The sequence below is a fragment of the Lathyrus oleraceus genome, chromosome 6 (genome assembly GCF_024323335.1).
Source record: "Lathyrus oleraceus cultivar Zhongwan6 chromosome 6, CAAS_Psat_ZW6_1.0, whole genome shotgun sequence".
Classification (NCBI taxonomy): domain Eukaryota; kingdom Viridiplantae; phylum Streptophyta; class Magnoliopsida; order Fabales; family Fabaceae; genus Lathyrus; species Lathyrus oleraceus.
Window position 1 is genome coordinate 100,949,781 of NC_066584.1, and position 17,568 is coordinate 100,967,348.

The 17,568-nt window shown below is 35.3% G+C and overlaps 1 protein-coding gene across 8 annotated transcripts; it reads right to left on the minus strand.

The window, feature by feature from the left end:
* Positions 1-1,645: 1,645 nt before the first annotated feature.
* Positions 1,646-16,920, minus strand: LOC127097781 (two-component response regulator-like APRR7). Of its 8 annotated transcripts, none has more exons than XR_007793162.1 (10): positions 16,348-16,918; positions 15,425-15,846; positions 9,526-9,687; positions 9,279-9,412; positions 8,389-8,550; positions 6,195-6,375; positions 4,969-5,293; positions 4,068-4,884; positions 2,297-2,515; positions 1,646-2,070 (listed from the first exon to the last, which is right to left on the minus strand). XR_007793162.1 is itself a non-coding variant. In XM_051036272.1 (10 exons), the coding sequence occupies exons 2-10, from the start codon at positions 15,753-15,755 to the stop codon at positions 2,408-2,410; spliced, it is 2,136 nt and encodes a 711-aa protein (XP_050892229.1). In that variant the 5' UTR covers positions 15,756-15,846; positions 16,348-16,918; the 3' UTR covers positions 2,195-2,407. The 8 variants fall into 8 exon arrangements, 7 of the variants coding, with proteins under 7 accessions (XP_050892229.1, XP_050892228.1, XP_050892224.1 ...); XM_051036272.1 differs by lacking the exon at positions 1,646-2,070 and having other exon boundaries at positions 2,195-2,515; positions 4,068-4,487; positions 4,572-4,884; XM_051036271.1 differs by lacking the exon at positions 1,646-2,070 and having other exon boundaries at positions 2,195-2,515; positions 15,425-15,823.
* Positions 16,921-17,568: the final 648 nt, after the last annotated feature.

The window sequence follows — 17,568 nt, forward strand, 5'->3', positions numbered from 1 at the left end:
TGTTTTTGTGTTCGGCTATCCCATTTTTTCTAGGTGTATGAAGGCAAGATGTTTGGTGGAGTATATACCATTGTTGGACATAAAAGTTAAAAAAAATGGGATAAGTATTCACAAGCATTATCACTTTTTAAGGTACGAATAAACACACCAAACTGGATTTTTATTTCTTTATAAAATTGTTCAAAAATAGAAAATGATTCAGATCTATTTTTAATTAAAAGTAACCATGTGCAACGTGAAAAATCATCAATAAAGGTGACAAAATAACCAGACTCAAGAGTAGAGACAATATGCGAGGGACCCCAAACAACAGAGTGAACTAAAGCAGTAGGGGACAAAGTTCATTTATTGACTCGATTGAAAAATTGACTGTGAGTGTGTTTCTCTAACTAACACGACTCACAATGTAAAATAGCTACCTTCGATAAACTTGGCACAAACTTATATAGTTTGAAAAGACCAAAATGACCTAATTAAGCATGGATAGTGAGTGGAGAATCTTTGATTGAGCATGTCTTAGATGACACTGACAGGTAATAAAAGCATTGAGACTCACATCAGACGTCAATCGATCGACCCGAACTCTGATCATGTAGGATAACATTACTGTTAGTGAATGTGATAATACAATCAAGAGAATGAGTTAAACAATTGACTAAGTAATTTAAATGGACAATTAGGTACATAGAGAACAAAAGTAACCGATAGAGAAGGTAGAATTTGAATATTACCAATTCCTTTGGATCGGGTTTTAGAACCATTGGCATAAGTTATAGTTGGTAAGAAACCAGAGATAGAGAGGGAAGAGAAAAGATTTTTATTACTGATAACATGATCAGACGCACTAGAATCAAGGATCCATGGTCTAGGGGAAGATGATTGAGAGAGGAAAACAGATGAATTGCTAGTATGTGCAGCCGAAATAGTAGAATCTAAATTCTGATAATTTTGATACCACTTGAAGAAATCATTGTAGTCATGAGCATCAGAAGAGAGAAAATATCACCCAAACCAGATGAAAAATGTTCTATTTGAACTGGATCACCGTTTTCCGTTATTAGAAAATAAAATCAGGGGTTGGATCTAGAACAATGGCAAAAAGACAAAAGGGGCGGTGGAAAAGTCGTCGAGATCTATCGCAAACGGTTCATGTGGCAACGAGTGAGGCCCGCGCGCGGAGATGGAGACAATGCATGTTAGCGCGTGTGCAGACTTATGAGGGAACAACCAGATCATGGATGTTTATGCCGATAGTGTTGGTTTGCTGGAAGGTTGTCGAAAATAATAGCGGAGAGGATGGCAATGTGATGGTAGTCGAAAAATCGATTTCAAAGAGTCAAGACATTGAAAGGAAGGCAAACCAGAGTTGGGACGCAGTTTGCCGTAAAATATTTATCATCAAAAGACAGTGGATTAATATATAATGAAAGGTTGTCTCTCGATAAATTCTAGATATTATGTTAAAATAAGAAAGAATAAGTTTAAATAATATACAATGAAAGGTTGTCTCTCGATAAATTCTAGATATTATGTTAAAATAAGAAAGAATAAAAAATATTTAAATAAACCATGTGTTTAAATAATACTACATAGACTATTTTATATATAGATAAATTTATAACTAATTAAACGCTAAAATCGACAATCGACGTAGAACTTTTCTATATACAAATATTATCGAATATCAACGAAGATCATGTAGATTTGTCTCATTCTAATGAATATGGTGAGGGAATTAATTGATGTCTGGCCCTAGAAGCCAGCTCTTCACCTTCTAAACTTAATATGTTGAGCGTGATGTTCTTTTTTTTAATAAAAGATATATCAAAGGGACCAGATAACCCCTCACTAAAAATAGAAAAGGGACCAGATAACCCAAAGACAAACCCCAACTCATCCCAAATATAATACTCCTAGGTTAGAAAATGTGATCTTAATCCGTCTCTATTTTGTTACACAATGGGTCAAATTCTACTCCCTAAATAAGCTCGAACTGGGTTAAGTCACGGCAACACGTAGGTCTTGAACACCCCTTGTTTTAGGTGATGAAATTTCTTGATCGTTCTAGCCCTGCACACAAAAAGTAGCCAGTTGGTTGATAAACTACACTAAATAATTGCAGCAGTCAAGCACAGTCAATGATAATGTAGTAGAAATTACGGAGTAGCTAAATGTAAATTTTGCAAGCACAAAATCAACATAATAATACTTGTCACAATAGAAATGGATTCAAACACCAAATGAACAAGTTGGAATAACTGAGCCATTAGCAGTTGGAATAACTAGAGATAATTACACGTTAGCACAATACACTAAGAGAGAACAATTCCCAAATATCACATAGGCTTCTGGATCTTTTCCGGCCGTATGTCCCAGCATTACGCCATTGTGCCAAATGCTCTGTGAATTAACTATCTGTTGCCTCACTTGCATTATTGTTTGAAGACTGTCGCACAAATTGTCCACGGTACCGCGGTCGTTGTTCGGCTAACTTCTTCCTGCTCTGATATCGAACCTGAAATTCAAACCATATTGAGTTAGCCCCAAAATACAGATTATAACAGGAGAAATTCACTTCAGTTTGTAGAGCAGTGCACCACCGACAGAATGATGGAAACATGCATCCCTTTCTGAATTCAAATATACACATTGTGATCCTGTTTTATAGAAATGACAAACTTGCTATCTATCAACGGACATTTATCCTCATTGATAGGTGAATCTCAATTTTTTTGGTGACCCAAAAGCAAACCTGACCGAAGTTTGTTTAAAATTTGAAAAACAGTAATGCCAGTTCTATAAATGATCTCAAGCTCACACTCCTCGTTTTAATAATCATCTGCTGCATATCAAATATCAGTTTTTATATTTTGCCTTCATATGGTATCATCCAGCACAGCCCTTCCCATTCTCAGTTAACGAAATTTAACCAAAGTTTCTTATGAACTTGAGCATATTTCAAGACATGAAATGAAACATAACCAAGAACCCTTAGGATGGATACATAATTTCCTCGTCCGTATCATACTATGTCACTATAGTTAGTGATAATCTCTAGTGAAAGTTCTTGAATAAGGTTCCTTACTATTGAATATCAAATGAGCATTGCACATAATTTTGTTTGCATTTTGGAACCAAATCCAGAAAAGAAACAAAAAAATGGATACAAAGTGGGGGTGAAACAATGACACCAAAATGGTATATAATCCAACATATCATATCAAGTATTTCATTTCATCTAAGCATACTACATCATTCTAATTCTACTTCAATAGGGTAATTACATAATAAACCTTATTCTACTGGGTTTCACGAATATCCAAAGAAACCCTAGTTCAATTCAACATCAAATTTAGATTCTGTTAATCTCCAACTCTTATAAAAGCTCATATACTAAGACATAGTTTTTACATATGACAGTAACAAAACCTAAGAAAATTCAGCCTCCTATGTTATGACCAGGGGAAAGATTACCAAGAGAAAGTTAACAGCCAAGAAAGCTGGCTTGATGAGCATGATTGGGGAGGGAATATTTCAGTATCACCACCAGAAGGTGGAATAAATGCAAATGATGAGAGATGAAAAAGAGTAGAGAAAGAATTGAGAGATTTTAGAGGAGAGGGATGTGCCAGGATTCCCAAGGCATAGCAGGATTCCATTGCAACTTTTCAATATATTTTTCTTGGGTTTTCCTTAGAAATCTGTATTTACTGAAGTTGTTCTGAGAGGAGATAATCTCCACTATATTTTCGTATAATTTCTTGCTCCTATTAATATTAACCATAGCAACAGATAGTTTAAACAGGTTTTTGGTCCACAAGTGTATTTTGAATTGGTTTCTGTTAATACTTTTAGTCCGTGTTAACAAAAAATATGTCTTTAGTACTCATGCAGGGACTACACATTTAAGGACTAAAGTATGTTTTTGTCGGTTATATGGACTAAAAGGAAAAAAGAAATAAATAGTATTAATTCAAAAAATGTCATATTTTTCAAGGATCAAAAGCTTATTTAAGCTTAATGGATGACAATAAATCGCTTCTGTTTGTATTCAGTCCTCAATTTACCTGTTTATGAAAGCACTTCTCTTTTCTCTCTTTTCTTTTTTGGCGAAATTTAGTTAGGGCTGCTTCCCTTTGAGAATTCTTGTTTTGATCTACTCTGTTGGCACTTCCATTCCCACTAGCATCACCACTACCACTATTCCCAGCGAGTCCATTGTTGCTTTCTATGTTTGTCCCTCCAGCATTTATTGCAGTGCTGCTCCCATTTTGTCCATTACTTTCAATGTTGCTGCCTGAAGCACTTCTATTGATACTGTAATTTCCCATATTACCTTCAACTAGCACTTCAACCACATTTGATGACCCGCCGCAGTGTGGAGCAACAGCAGTCATTTTTTTTAAAGATTCAGCATCATTCTCAGGCGGCAACTGATGCTGCATGTTAGTAACATTGTTGTGGTTTTCATAATGGTAATGGAAATCCTGAGTAGCAGAACCCTTATTAGTGTCAATTTTAGGTGGTGCCAGCATTGCTATTGTCGTATATTCATTATTATGCAAGACGACCTGTTGAGAGGTACGCATGAGGCTGCTTTTTATGGGCTGGAAAGCAGATGTTTTGTACACAAATTTGGTTGTTGATGCCACTGCTGGCTCACTTATAACTGCAGACTTGGTAAAAGCATTATTAGTTGTGGAACCCATATCAATGTTATTGCTACCGCCATTTGAGTTCTGGTTAGGAGGATTGCCACTAGAATGAGATTGAACATCAAGAGACGAATCTTTCTTTGTAACTTCTAAGCTGTTATTATGTGGAGAGGAGTTGCTTCCAACACATCCGGTAGGAGACTTCTTAGCATTAAGAGCTGCATTGTACCTGTAGAAAAATACTTTTAACAAATACAGTTACCCATCTCCAAAATAATTAAGAATACAAAACAATAACACCAAATCATCATACTTTGAGAAAGCAGACAAATCAGAACGTCTTAAAACATTCCGTTCATCCTGACTTGTAGTACCAGCTTCTTTAACTTCTCTAGGCCTCTTTAAACTGAGCTCAAGAGATGGCAACTCCTCATCATTATTAGTACCTTTGTTGTAAATATCTGAGGACTTGGGTATTCTATTTAAAGCTTCAGTTTCTCCACTTCGCATTTGAGAACCAGAAGTGCTAGTAACACCATCCGATAATGAAAGCCCTTTGCATCTTAGCTTGCCCGATTGATTCTCACAATTAAGCTCCTGCTGTCCTCTATTAATTTGATCATTGAATTTAGAGGGGCCTACATCAAGTGTGTTAATAAGTTTTGAACATGCAATTATGACTGGCCACATTTATACGGTCAATCATCAGGTCAGTACATCTACTGGCTCAACTTTCATTTCTTATAGGGAAAAATAGCATTCAAACATTTAATACATAATCCACAAAACAAGGTGTGTGCTTGTACATGCACAAGCACTTAGTTACACGAATGCATATACAAATTGCTGACGTCCAGCTCATGGGGAAGGGGATACTCATATCCATTGACTAAGTAACAGTTTAAGATAGAACATGAATTGTAAGAATAAAAAGAAAGATTTATTTCCTCCAGCCCTTGGTGCAGGGGTTACATGTACCCATTGCCTCCTCTAACTAACTGGCCGCATCAGCAATTAAAACTAATTCTTTATTCTGCCCAATACTTGGCCTAAGGCCCAACCCAATATCCTATCAAATGCATTATTAGATAAGGAATTTAACATAGGAAAAGGAAAGTGCAAAATTAAAATATTGTACACATGATGGATTCAGAAATGAAACTCACGATTTTGCATTAAGGATTGACTCAATGAATCGAAAAACTAATAGCACATCCCAAATACATTCAAAATCTAAATATCTTTTAATGTGTCACTTGCCGCTAAACGAAGTTCCAAAAATAAAACCCAAAAAAGCAGGGTAACATAATGATGAGTGTTAAAGTCAGTGTCATGGAAGCAATTGTTTAAAAAATTTCTTCCACAAAACATAACAAGAATCACATTCACTATATGTTGAGGTCGATATAGTCAAAAGGAAAATCTTGAACTAGCACAGTAATAAAAATACCACAACAAGCATAACACATACGATTTGGGTGACTGAGTAAAAGAAAGAGTTGATGCAGTGACAGGAAGATCAAGGCAACTTGACCTTACCTATTTGTTCCTTTTGCTCTGGACACTCCTTTATGACCGGAGGAACCACCTTGCCCCTGCATATTTCAGCATTGGAATGAACAACTTGAGCACAAGTGCTGTCGGGACACTCAGCTATCTGATCCCACTGAGAGCCAGATTTAGGACTGTCAACCTCTACAGCTCGTTTGGTCCAGGAGCTCTGCAAAAGGAGAAAATAATAAATGACAATCAGCTTTTGGTTAAAAGAATTAGATTGCGACCTCTATATGACATAACTGGCCAGTTAGCTTAACCGGTACATAGATGACCTGTTGTGGTGTTTGCTGGTTAACTGATTGCTTCCTTTTATCAAATGTTTGATGTATTAATGGATGACTATTACACCGTGAAAGCTTTTAGTTCTTTATTTTATCAAATACTAGCAAGTAATAACTTCCTTTCATGTTAGTCAGACAGATGCAACTACATGGACCACCTTTGTCTTAAACTAATCCCAACACGATGTTCCACGCTTGTTATTAATTCCACGCAAGCTGTTTGGGAATGTGTCGATTTTAATACTACAAAATTGTAATGATACAAGGGTGAGTTAAAAGTCTCACATTGCTTGGAAAAGTGGAGGTTGAACAATATTTAAGTGAAAGGACTCCTAAACCTAATGCCTTAAGATTTTTGGTGAATATGTAGTGTCTTTCTCTCACTTATGTAGTTGTTCTTGACCCTATATGGTTGCTCCCTCGTGACCCATTAAAAACTTCCACCTTTATAGATTTAGGTTCTTCAAATGCAAAATGTATGATGTAATAATATTAAAATTATTCATTTTCACATGATGTAAAAAAGATAAATCCAGAAAGTTACACAATTGCAAGTTTTCAACACAACATAATATTGGTATAGTTCATTTCTCGGTCATACACATCGGATTGAAACCTACTTCTCCTATTACACACGAATGTCGCACATACTTGAACAAAAGAAAGGGCGGCTACAGACATGAGACAACCCCTGAATACACAAGAAAAATCTTATATCTGTATACTAGGTTAAAGTATCTTAGTTTGTCTCGTAGGATCAATTTCTAATCTTAGATCATCTTTGAAAACTAGTTTCCATATTACTTAGTAATCATTATGATTTGCTTCCTGATTTCCTTTTTATTTAGGATTAGGAGTCTTGGATTCCTATAAATAGGGAGTTAGAGTTAAGTCTATTGTATCAAGCTACTATCAAATGATTATCAATACTATTCAAACTTCTTATTATTTCTCTCCGATCTAGAACCCATAACTTCAACAACCACAAACCTCGCGTTCAAAATACTTTGGCTCCATCATACAAAGTGAGGGGGATAGCCTAATAGTTAGAAATAGAGGGAGTCATAGAAATACTATAAATATAGTTATGGAGGGTCTTGAAGATAAACGGTAACACCGCAAAGTCTTGTTCAAGGCAAGGAATGAAGATTTGGAGTGATGAATGATTGAGAATTGTACACTAGGAAAACAGCTGAAGAACCACCAGTAGCATTGCTGATGGTGCATCAAACGCATGGTGAATTTAGCCAAAAATGGCAGGAATAAAAGGCTTTTGGGACTGAAAAACACAAGGCCCCAAGGTTGAGCTAGACTGGAGGAGGCAACCTAAATCTCTCTAAATGATGGCAAAAGTAGCCGTAAAATGTCCAAAAGGACCAAAATAAGAAAATGCAATGGAGTTGGAAACCAAAAATGAAACGGCATCAGGAGAGTAATTATGGTTTCCATCAAAAAGTTTTAACATGTATGTAGAGGATCCAATCTTTCCCAGATAGGGTTGTCTTTCGCCAAACTCTAGATACCGTTTTAGGTAAGAGGAAAACATGTGACATGTGATTCTGATCTCTGAACTTAAATTACACAACAGAGGTGAATTTACATAGAGGAAAATGAAAAGGATGCAAACATCGTGATGAAATGATAATATACAATCAACAGTTAACATATTTACTTCTTTCTAACATAGTCCATGCATGGGATTTTCCAACAAAATATTACATATAAGTTAGGGTAATGTTAAAAACATAAAAATAGTATCTTGGAAATTGTGAACTTATATTAATAAAAATATATAGTTAAGTTTCTTATTGAGTTTTTCAATGCAAACTTTCTATAAATGGATTTCTTAACTTGTGCCCCTAGGGCACAAGTTAGCATTACCCTATAAGTTATACCTGAGTGCCACTACCATTGTCACTTCCATCCCCATTATTTAAGCCTAAACTTCCATTATCTTGCTCGTCATTGCTTCCTGAATTATTATCAAACTTCTCAAGACTCTTTGATTTCACAGATTTCTGGGTTTGTGTGCCACTTTCACTGCCACTCCCACTAGACTGAAGAGAAAGAAACAAAATAATAGTCATAATTAACAAAGTAATTGGAGACCCCTGTCATTTCAAACAAAAACTGTCATTGGCATTGGACACTGTTAGGAATAACTATTGTTCACTAATAGTCTTTATTTTTAGGCATACAGTTTGCTGTTATGATTCTGCTACAATTTGTTAGGATTAGTTACAATTTATTTCATTATAGTTAGAGTTAGTTGCAAGTTGTTTACAACAGCTTGCACTCAAGTCTAAGAGTGTTAGTTGAGAGGGTTACTCTATATTTACTCTATCATGTAATAATCAGAATCATCCAATCATCCAATGCATTCAATCATTTAATAACAGATTCTGTTATGGATCTCTCTCACTCTCTCAAGTTCTAACAGACACAAATAAGTCTAACCAAACAAAAATGTGGCAAAGGCTACAGTTTACTAACATCATCACTAGTGTTGTCGATGGCGGATGGCGGTCCATGGAGGAGAGCCAAAAGCCTGCCATACCGGCCGCTTTGTGGCCCTGTATAGCGGTTTATGGCGGAAAAACCCGCAATATTAGCCAACATTTAGCATTGCAGCGAGCCTAAAAACCGCCATGTATATCCACCATTGTGCCGTCATGGCGAATATTCGATAACACTGATCATCACATTTATTAATCTTTAGCAATGTATTGGTTAGAAAAATAAAACTGTAATGTTAGGAAAGGAAAGGAAATTTCAGTCAGCTTACACTATGACATCTCCTCCAAACATGCTGCCACAGGTTTTTAAGCTCATTCTTCCGTATGGGTTTAACTAGAAAATCGACAGCACCCTTTGACAAACACTTAAAGACTAAACCCATAGAGTCATGAGATGACATCACTGCAGACCAATCCCATTAGAAGCCATAGAAAAGAGTGGCACTTCCACAGTATGTAATTAGAAAGAAAAAAATGCTTCAATCCAAACATGTATAGGCACTTGGAAAAACTTACTAATTACTGGAATATTTTTCCGTGTTGTGTGGTCCATAATCTTGTATAGAAGAGCAATGCCTGATAAGCCAGGCATTGCCACCTCAGTTAAAACAATATCAATATGATTGGTTAAATCCTCCAAAATCTTCCAAGCTTGCAATCCATTTGCTGCTTCAATAACTGATACAAACAAAAACAAGATCGTATCTAAATCTGTTAGAAGAAAAAATGGAAGAAAATTGAAGAAAATAGGGAGAGAAATGGGAGGAACCGATTATTTCACCAAGTGATTTTCTATTCTGATTTTATCTGAATAGCTTAGAATATTTATACAGTTAATAGTAACAAATTCTTTTCCAATCCACAAACTGAAACCAACAAGCCATGCTAGATTAACACTGAACATGTGCAGTGCACAAACATAAACAGTATTATACTTTTCACCTAAAATAATCATATTCACCAACAAAATACTAGCTCCTACAGTTAATACATAAATGTTGTATACATCACATTTTAGCTGCATACTACCAATGCTCAATCATAATAAGGTGGGGTATCTCAACGAGTATGTCTTAGTTCAGTTAAATGTGTGTAAACTGCTGATGTAGGATTCAATCTCTAGCGACAACATTTATTTATATATTAATGTAAAATTGTTGATATTAATAAATCAACAACTTTTAATGAAAAAAATATTTAAAAATCTAAAAAATATTAGCAAGTCAAAATTAATTTATAATTATTTCTTTTTGTAAACATTTTGTATAAATATTTTTTATTAAAATATGAAGGTAAATAAAAGAAGTGGAATGCATTCAACAAAAAAAAAAAATAACCGACACTTATCCCATTAAGTGGGGTCGGCCACATTAATCAAATTACGCCATAATATTCTATCAAAGATCATATTTCAATCCAACTCGTTTAACTTGTTTTTACTTTTTGATGCTAAAAATTTGAAAAGGAGAGAATGGGTTAGTGATTTTATTTCCCCCACTTCCACTCTACTTTTTTGTTGCGAACAGAAACCCCAGTCTTTTCATTTCATATTATTATATACATTCCCTGGATAATAATAATCTTAAAAAATATGAAAGTGTTGTGCTGTCATTGGCAAATAAAATTTCACGAGGATTCATTATTCAAGTGAACTATTCACATCAGTTATGCACTGTACCAAGGAACGCAAGACAACCACTCATGCCATTTACTAATGTCGGATTCAAAAACAAAAAGTAAAAGAAATATTGAAAACAATGAGTAACAGGTAATGCAGTTGGGTCAGACTATTAGAGTATAGTAGCTGCAATTGTTTTGTATGAAATTAATAAAACAGAATTACAATAAGGAGTTAGTTAGAAGGTTGTTATAACAACCTTATGCTGAGCTGTCACTGAGTTAGTTACACTCGGTGCAACTCTAGCATCCTATAAATAGCAATCAAGTTATTTCATTGTAACTAAATTTCATATTTTATGTTCAATTCAATAACAGATTTTCAATTCTCATATTTCTAACCGTCTCAGCATGAACTCTCTTTCATCATCTTCTCTTTTCTATTATGGTATCATGAGCCTATCAACATGAACTCTCAATTCAATAACAGATTTTCAATTCTCATATTTCTAACCGTCTCAACATGAACTCTCTTTCATCATCTTCTCTTTTCTATTATGGTATCATGAGCCTATGATCCAGATCAATGGTTTCCATCGAAATTGAACAACTTTCTCCATTGAAAGATGGATTTACTTCGAAAAACATCTTCAAAACGTTTGCTCAGCATATCAGCATCAAGCTTGATGACACGAATTTTCTTTTCTAGAAACAGCAGGTTGAAGGAATCATGCATTCACAAACTTCATTGTCACCTTGCGAATCAAAATATTTCTCCTAGACACCTCACAGTTGAAGATCGTGCTTCAGGCACTGAAAATCCAATGTATTTATCATGGCAAACAAGAGGATTTTCTACTTTTCACATGGCTCCTCACAATTCATTTCTTCAGAGTTGTCAGATGCATTCCCCGCACATGAAATCTGGTCAAAGAACACAGACCTATGTGAAGTCGCGTCAGCTTCGCTATGATCTCGAGTGTATCGAAAAGGAAGATCGCACCATTGGCCAATACCTAGTCGTATTCGGCAAATTGCAAACATTTTTTAATTGATTGGAGATCAAATTTCGCACTGCGATCGATACGATTTTTGATGGACTTCCTACTCAGTATCAAGCCCTAACTTCTATAATTCAGTATCGTGATGATCCATGTCCAATGATTGTCGTTGAAACGATGCTTCTGTCTCATTAAGCAAGGCTTGATTGGGGGAATCTCACTCCAAGTAGCGCGACATCAGTTTCCAACTCTAACCTGATAGTATTTCAAGATGCTCAGTCACAAGTGACTAGTCAAGAGTCTTTGCAGCAATTTGATGGATCTCGTGTGTTCGTTCGTGGAGGTAGTGATGGTAGAAATGGAGGCAGGATTCGTGTTCAGTGTCAAATTTGCTTAAAGATAGGACATAATGCAAGAATTTGCTCTCATCGTCTTTGTGTGCGATCCTCCTCATCCAATTAGTGGAGAAATCCAGCCAAACACACCTTTTTTCAACCTTCATTCATGAATACTTAGAGCAACACTACACGTCGACACAATTTTAGTAATCAATGGTTAGTACCACCGAATACTAGACCCGCTTCATTACCTCATTCTCAGCCTCAGTTTCAAAGCAAACAACCTCAAGCCTACTTGGCTGGTACTTAAACCAGCAGTTCTCCATTGGATACTTCACAGTGGTATCCTGATCCAGGAGTCACTCATCATATTACCCATGATTCACTCATCATATTACTCATAATGCTGACAACTTCTCAAACAACATTCCTATTTCTGGTTCAGATCAAGTAATGTTCTCTTAGTATCTAAAATCACTAAGAACTTAATATCAGTTAGTTAGTGTACTTTGATTTTGAATGTATTCACAGAACACATCCAATAAACACACGTACCTATCCAAGAGAACCTTAAACCCCTACTTTTTTTACTTTAATTTTGAATGAACTAACAGAACACATCCAAAAATTAGCACTGAGATATATGTTTTTTGACAGATGATATGATCCTACTTGGATAGTCAAAAGAGGATTTAAATGAAAGGTTGGAGACTTTGAGACAAGTTTTAGAAAAGCATGGCTTTCACCTATGTATAAGTAAGACGGAATATGAAACATAAATTCAGCAAAAGGAGAAGTGTTTCTAACCTATAGGTGAAAGTTAGGTACCATATCATCCTACAAGTCATGCAGTATAAATATTGTGAGTCCATAATACAAAACCATGGAGAAATAGAAAGGATGTAAACCATTGGATTCAAGTTTAGTAGCTAAAATGGAGGAGGACCTCAAGGGTTTGATGTGACACAAAAGTACCGCACAAGTAGAAGGAAAAATTTTATCGGACAGCGGTAAGACCTGAAATTTTGTAAGAGAAACACAATATTGGGAGGTTAAGAATCAACACGAGAATGAAGTAAGTGTAGCAAAGATGAGAATGTCATGTTGGATATGTGATGAGACTATATGGGATAAGATTAGAAATGATACTTTTAGAGAAAATGTTGGGGTAGCACCTATAGTAGAAATCATGGTGGAAAATAAGCTTAGGTGGTTCGGGCATGTAGAGAGAATATCTACAGATTCGGTTGTAAAAAGAGTAGATATGACGGAGAGGAGTCAAACAACTAGAGGTAGAGTAAGACCTAGAAAAACATTAAAAGAAATTATTAAGAAAAATCTCAAGATTAACGAATTGGATAGAAACATGGTCTTGGATAGAACAGTAGAGCAGAATGAAATTCATGTAGTCGATCCCACTTTATAGGATAAGGCTTAGTTGTTGTTGTATCTTATTTCATATCCTCTTCTTCAACTTTGAAGAATCGCAGAGCTAGAAATGGCTTCCCACTTCTAAGATGTCCAAACGCGAGTGAGATATAGAAATGGCTTCCCACTTCTAAGATGTCCAAACACGAATGAGATAGAAAGAAAGACACCATATATGAAACAAAAGTGCTTAAATAAATAAAAGAAATGACATTCTTCCATGCGTTTTGGCCTTATTAGCATTTGACACTAACTTAGTCTCTAACTCACAAGAGATTGATGGGTGCAACTTAGTTTGAAACAAAAACAGCTCTTTATGCAATTTAACTTGTTTCCCTACCTAGAAATGTAAACTCAAACGACCTTGTCAGTCAACTCGTGAGTTTCACAACTATGGCCATGAAAACTAATCATTACATTAGAATTGAAGTTACGCCTAGCTCAAACCCAAAATCCACCTCAAGGGATTGAAGATTGCCCAAGTCTTGAACGAGCTACTTTGACCATGTCTTTAGTCTATGTATGATCTCAATGCCCTAAAAAAACCTAACATTTGACATGAAGAGGGTAGATAGATGTGGGTGGCCCAATAAAACTCGATGTAGGGACTTAGAAGGCTAGGGAACTCACAAGTAACCCTCATGGGCTAATTTATCCACATATCCATCATCAAAATGGTTAGATTTAAAGAAAGCATAACTATGCAGTTGAAATCGACCTTACCTCACTTGTTCAAGCCAATTTATCATACCAATGATAGGACCATGCCTTCTTAAAGAAGACCATCCACCTCCCTTAATGAGAGTTTTAAACCCCAGTTATGGGTGCTTTCCTCATCTTAAACCCTATAACACATCCTTAGTTATTCAAGGAACCACAAAGTGTACAATACCATGTTTAGAAATGTGGTTGGGCCTAACTCAACCCTACGAAACCTGTTGGTAGAGTGAGGACTGCCCCCACTTATAAACACATGTTCAGGTCATATATTGTCCGATGTGGGACTCTTAACAGATCCAATCCGGTGTAACATTCAATAAAATCACAATTCAGTTTTACCATTGATTCCAAGAGAATCATGGCCAATATTCAAAACTCTAATCTAATTCCAGAAAAAATCATGCATATAAAAGCCTCTTTGTTTTCCACATTCCTGCTCAAGAGCAGTCGGCTGATGTCTCACAGAGCCACTGTCCTATTTAAAAGATTTACAGCTATCAACTCAGAGTGTTTAACAAGTTGTCATTGGCCAGCACTCCTCCAGATTAAAGGGGAATATTAGGAGTATAGATGCAATTTATTCAAAGTGTTTTATTTGGACTTTTGAGCCTCATGTTGTAAGCCCTTTAAGGGTGGCTCTACTTCTTCAGTAACCAATTCTGTCTCTCTCTCTGACACTGACAGTTGTATTCAGTTAGTGACAGTTGTAAACAGTTAGGTAGTTGCAACTATATGCTGCATAGCATATTGTACAAATATCTCCCTATGTACTCTCTTATGTCAAAATAAATATCCTCTCCGGTTTCGAATTTAAGAAACAAAAAAATAATTCTCAGTTATTAAGAATAGTATGTCTCATTTAATTTTTGTGATAAGAAAAAAAATTGTACTTATCAAATTGCCATTCATGAAAACTTATAAAAGTGGTTATTCGAAAATGCAATATAAATTAATTGAAGTGTATTTTAGGAATGATATCATTAATCAGAAGAATTAATTGAGTTTTAGATATATTTAGACAATCAAACTTGAGATCTTTTGTTACTTATATTCGGAATTGGAGTAGTATTACACAGTTTTATCTTCAATTTTCTCTCATTTTCTCAGAACTAGGAATTCTAAAAGTCTATATTATGATTCTAATGTATGTAACTTCCCAAAAGATACAATATTCACAGCTTAGAAATACATTTAAGACCACAAATTTGATATGATAATGCAAAACAAACTTTAAGCATTTCCATAAATGACGTAAGAGTACTTCTTACAATATCCAGGAACAATGAAATAAAACAACAGATAATAACTAACCTTCATAACTACAATTGCGAAGCAATGCAGTAACAATATGGCGGGTACAGTCATCATACTCCACAAGCAAGACTTTAAGGGATCTAATATGTAGAAACCTCTCCCAGCAAATAATTGCCCCTTGAGACTGATACTGCGGTACTTGCTGCTGGACAGAAGAGGATTCCCCATTCCCTCCCTCTCCAACCTTAACTTCTTCCGCTACTCCATTACATTTCACTTCATCATCCTCGCCAACAACTCCTGTTTTTAAGTTGTTCTTCCCATCCCGCAAACTCTGAGTAAGTTCTTTACTGTCACCATCAACACATATCTGGTTACCCCTTGTCATTCAAAATGCCCAAGCTCACGATAATTATAGTCCGTCCTCATCCAAAGTAAAACAGCACATGCCACAATCTTCAGAGAACCCCAAAATACAACTGCAGATCACTAGATATGCACTTCAGAAAATTATAACATTAATAAAAATCTATACAACTAAGCCAAATACAAGTTTCACCAAACTTTTCGCCCACACAACCCAACCAAATACACATAGCAATTATCAACCTCAAACAAGATTACAAAACCCTTACTTCATTTCTCATTTCTCAGCCTCTAACTATAAAACACGGACACTGGAAACATGATACCGACACTAACATTTTGACACCGGTAATAATTTTAAAAAATAAATTAGTTAAACATAAATACAAATGTCAGTGACGGTTTCAGATTCGGACACAAATACTGACACTGAGGTGTCGGTGCTACAGAGGCATGATATAGGAGTGTCCCTTACTCATCCAAATCAAAAATTAAAAAACATACAAACTAAATACTGATCTTATGGAAAGACCAATATAATCCCAACTTGAAGTAACTATCAAACCCTAACTAAGCTGAAGAACTTAATTTAAGACCTCAGAGACTTAACTTACAGAAAATCCAAAACGGTTATGCACAAGAAGATCCGTTAGAGATGAAACCATGAACGCGCGAGAGATCTTTCCTTGAACATGAACAAGAACCAGAAAAGTGGCATCGCTTTCTTTATGCTAAATCGTTCACGCTCGAGAAAAAAAAAATAGATAATATCATAATAGAAACGCTATCTAATTTCTTCACTATGAAGTCAAAATTTCAGCAAAATTAAAAAGGAATTAGATGAGGATGACCAGCTCAGAGGAATCACTAATCGCCATTATCAAGTCATTATAAAAACAGTTATAGGTATTAGATCATATTAATCATCGCTAATTGAACTTTGATAAACAAAATAAAGAAACTACTTTGAAAAAATTAAAAGGAAAATAGAAAGAAAAAAAAAAGTGTAGCTTCACCAATCTGAATGTACGGTAAAGAAGCAGATTGTGGCGATGTTAGGAAGAAAGATATTGAGTAGGTGCCGTCTATGAACTGTGGTTGCTGACGTGGATGAAGTGGAGGTGCAGAATGTTCGAGAAGTGCCACGTGGAGTAGATATTTCCAGGTTGGCATTGGTTTGCTGATGTGGATACGATCAAAAGCATGTTGCTCGAGGGCGGATATATATAGCAATATAGAAGATCTTGAAGATTTAGAACGGAGCACGTGGCGTTGTTTCCCTTGGCAAATGTTTTGTGGTTTTGATGGAACATCAAGTTGATATTTTTTTAGTAACCCATTTTTAGAAATATAATTTCTTTTAGGTTTTTCAATTTAAGGTGGTATTTTGTTTTTTTTTTAAGCAAAAAGTTTTATTGATATAATGATATAGAATGACAATACTAACTATAAAAAAAAACTGGATTACTCGTACTTGCGTTTGTATCTGTTTATTTTTGTGAGTAATTAATTGGATGTGCTCATGCTCGTTGTTTAATCAAAATTGAATTCTAAATTGTTATCGTTTAATCAAAACTGAATCATGAATTGTTATTGTTGTTTAAGAACAATACATATTGAAATCTTTACTAAACTCTTGTTATTGGCTAAAATTGCATGTATGGAGTAAAAAAGTTAGAATTTGATTCCTATGGTGATTGTCTAGATCTATATATTTTCTTTTTCTTTTTGGTGTGTTTTTTTTATATTTGGATTTTTAAGAGAAAGTTTGATGAACATAGATAATCATAGAAGAAATGTGATTTTTTAAGTCCGAATTAAAAAAAATGATGATA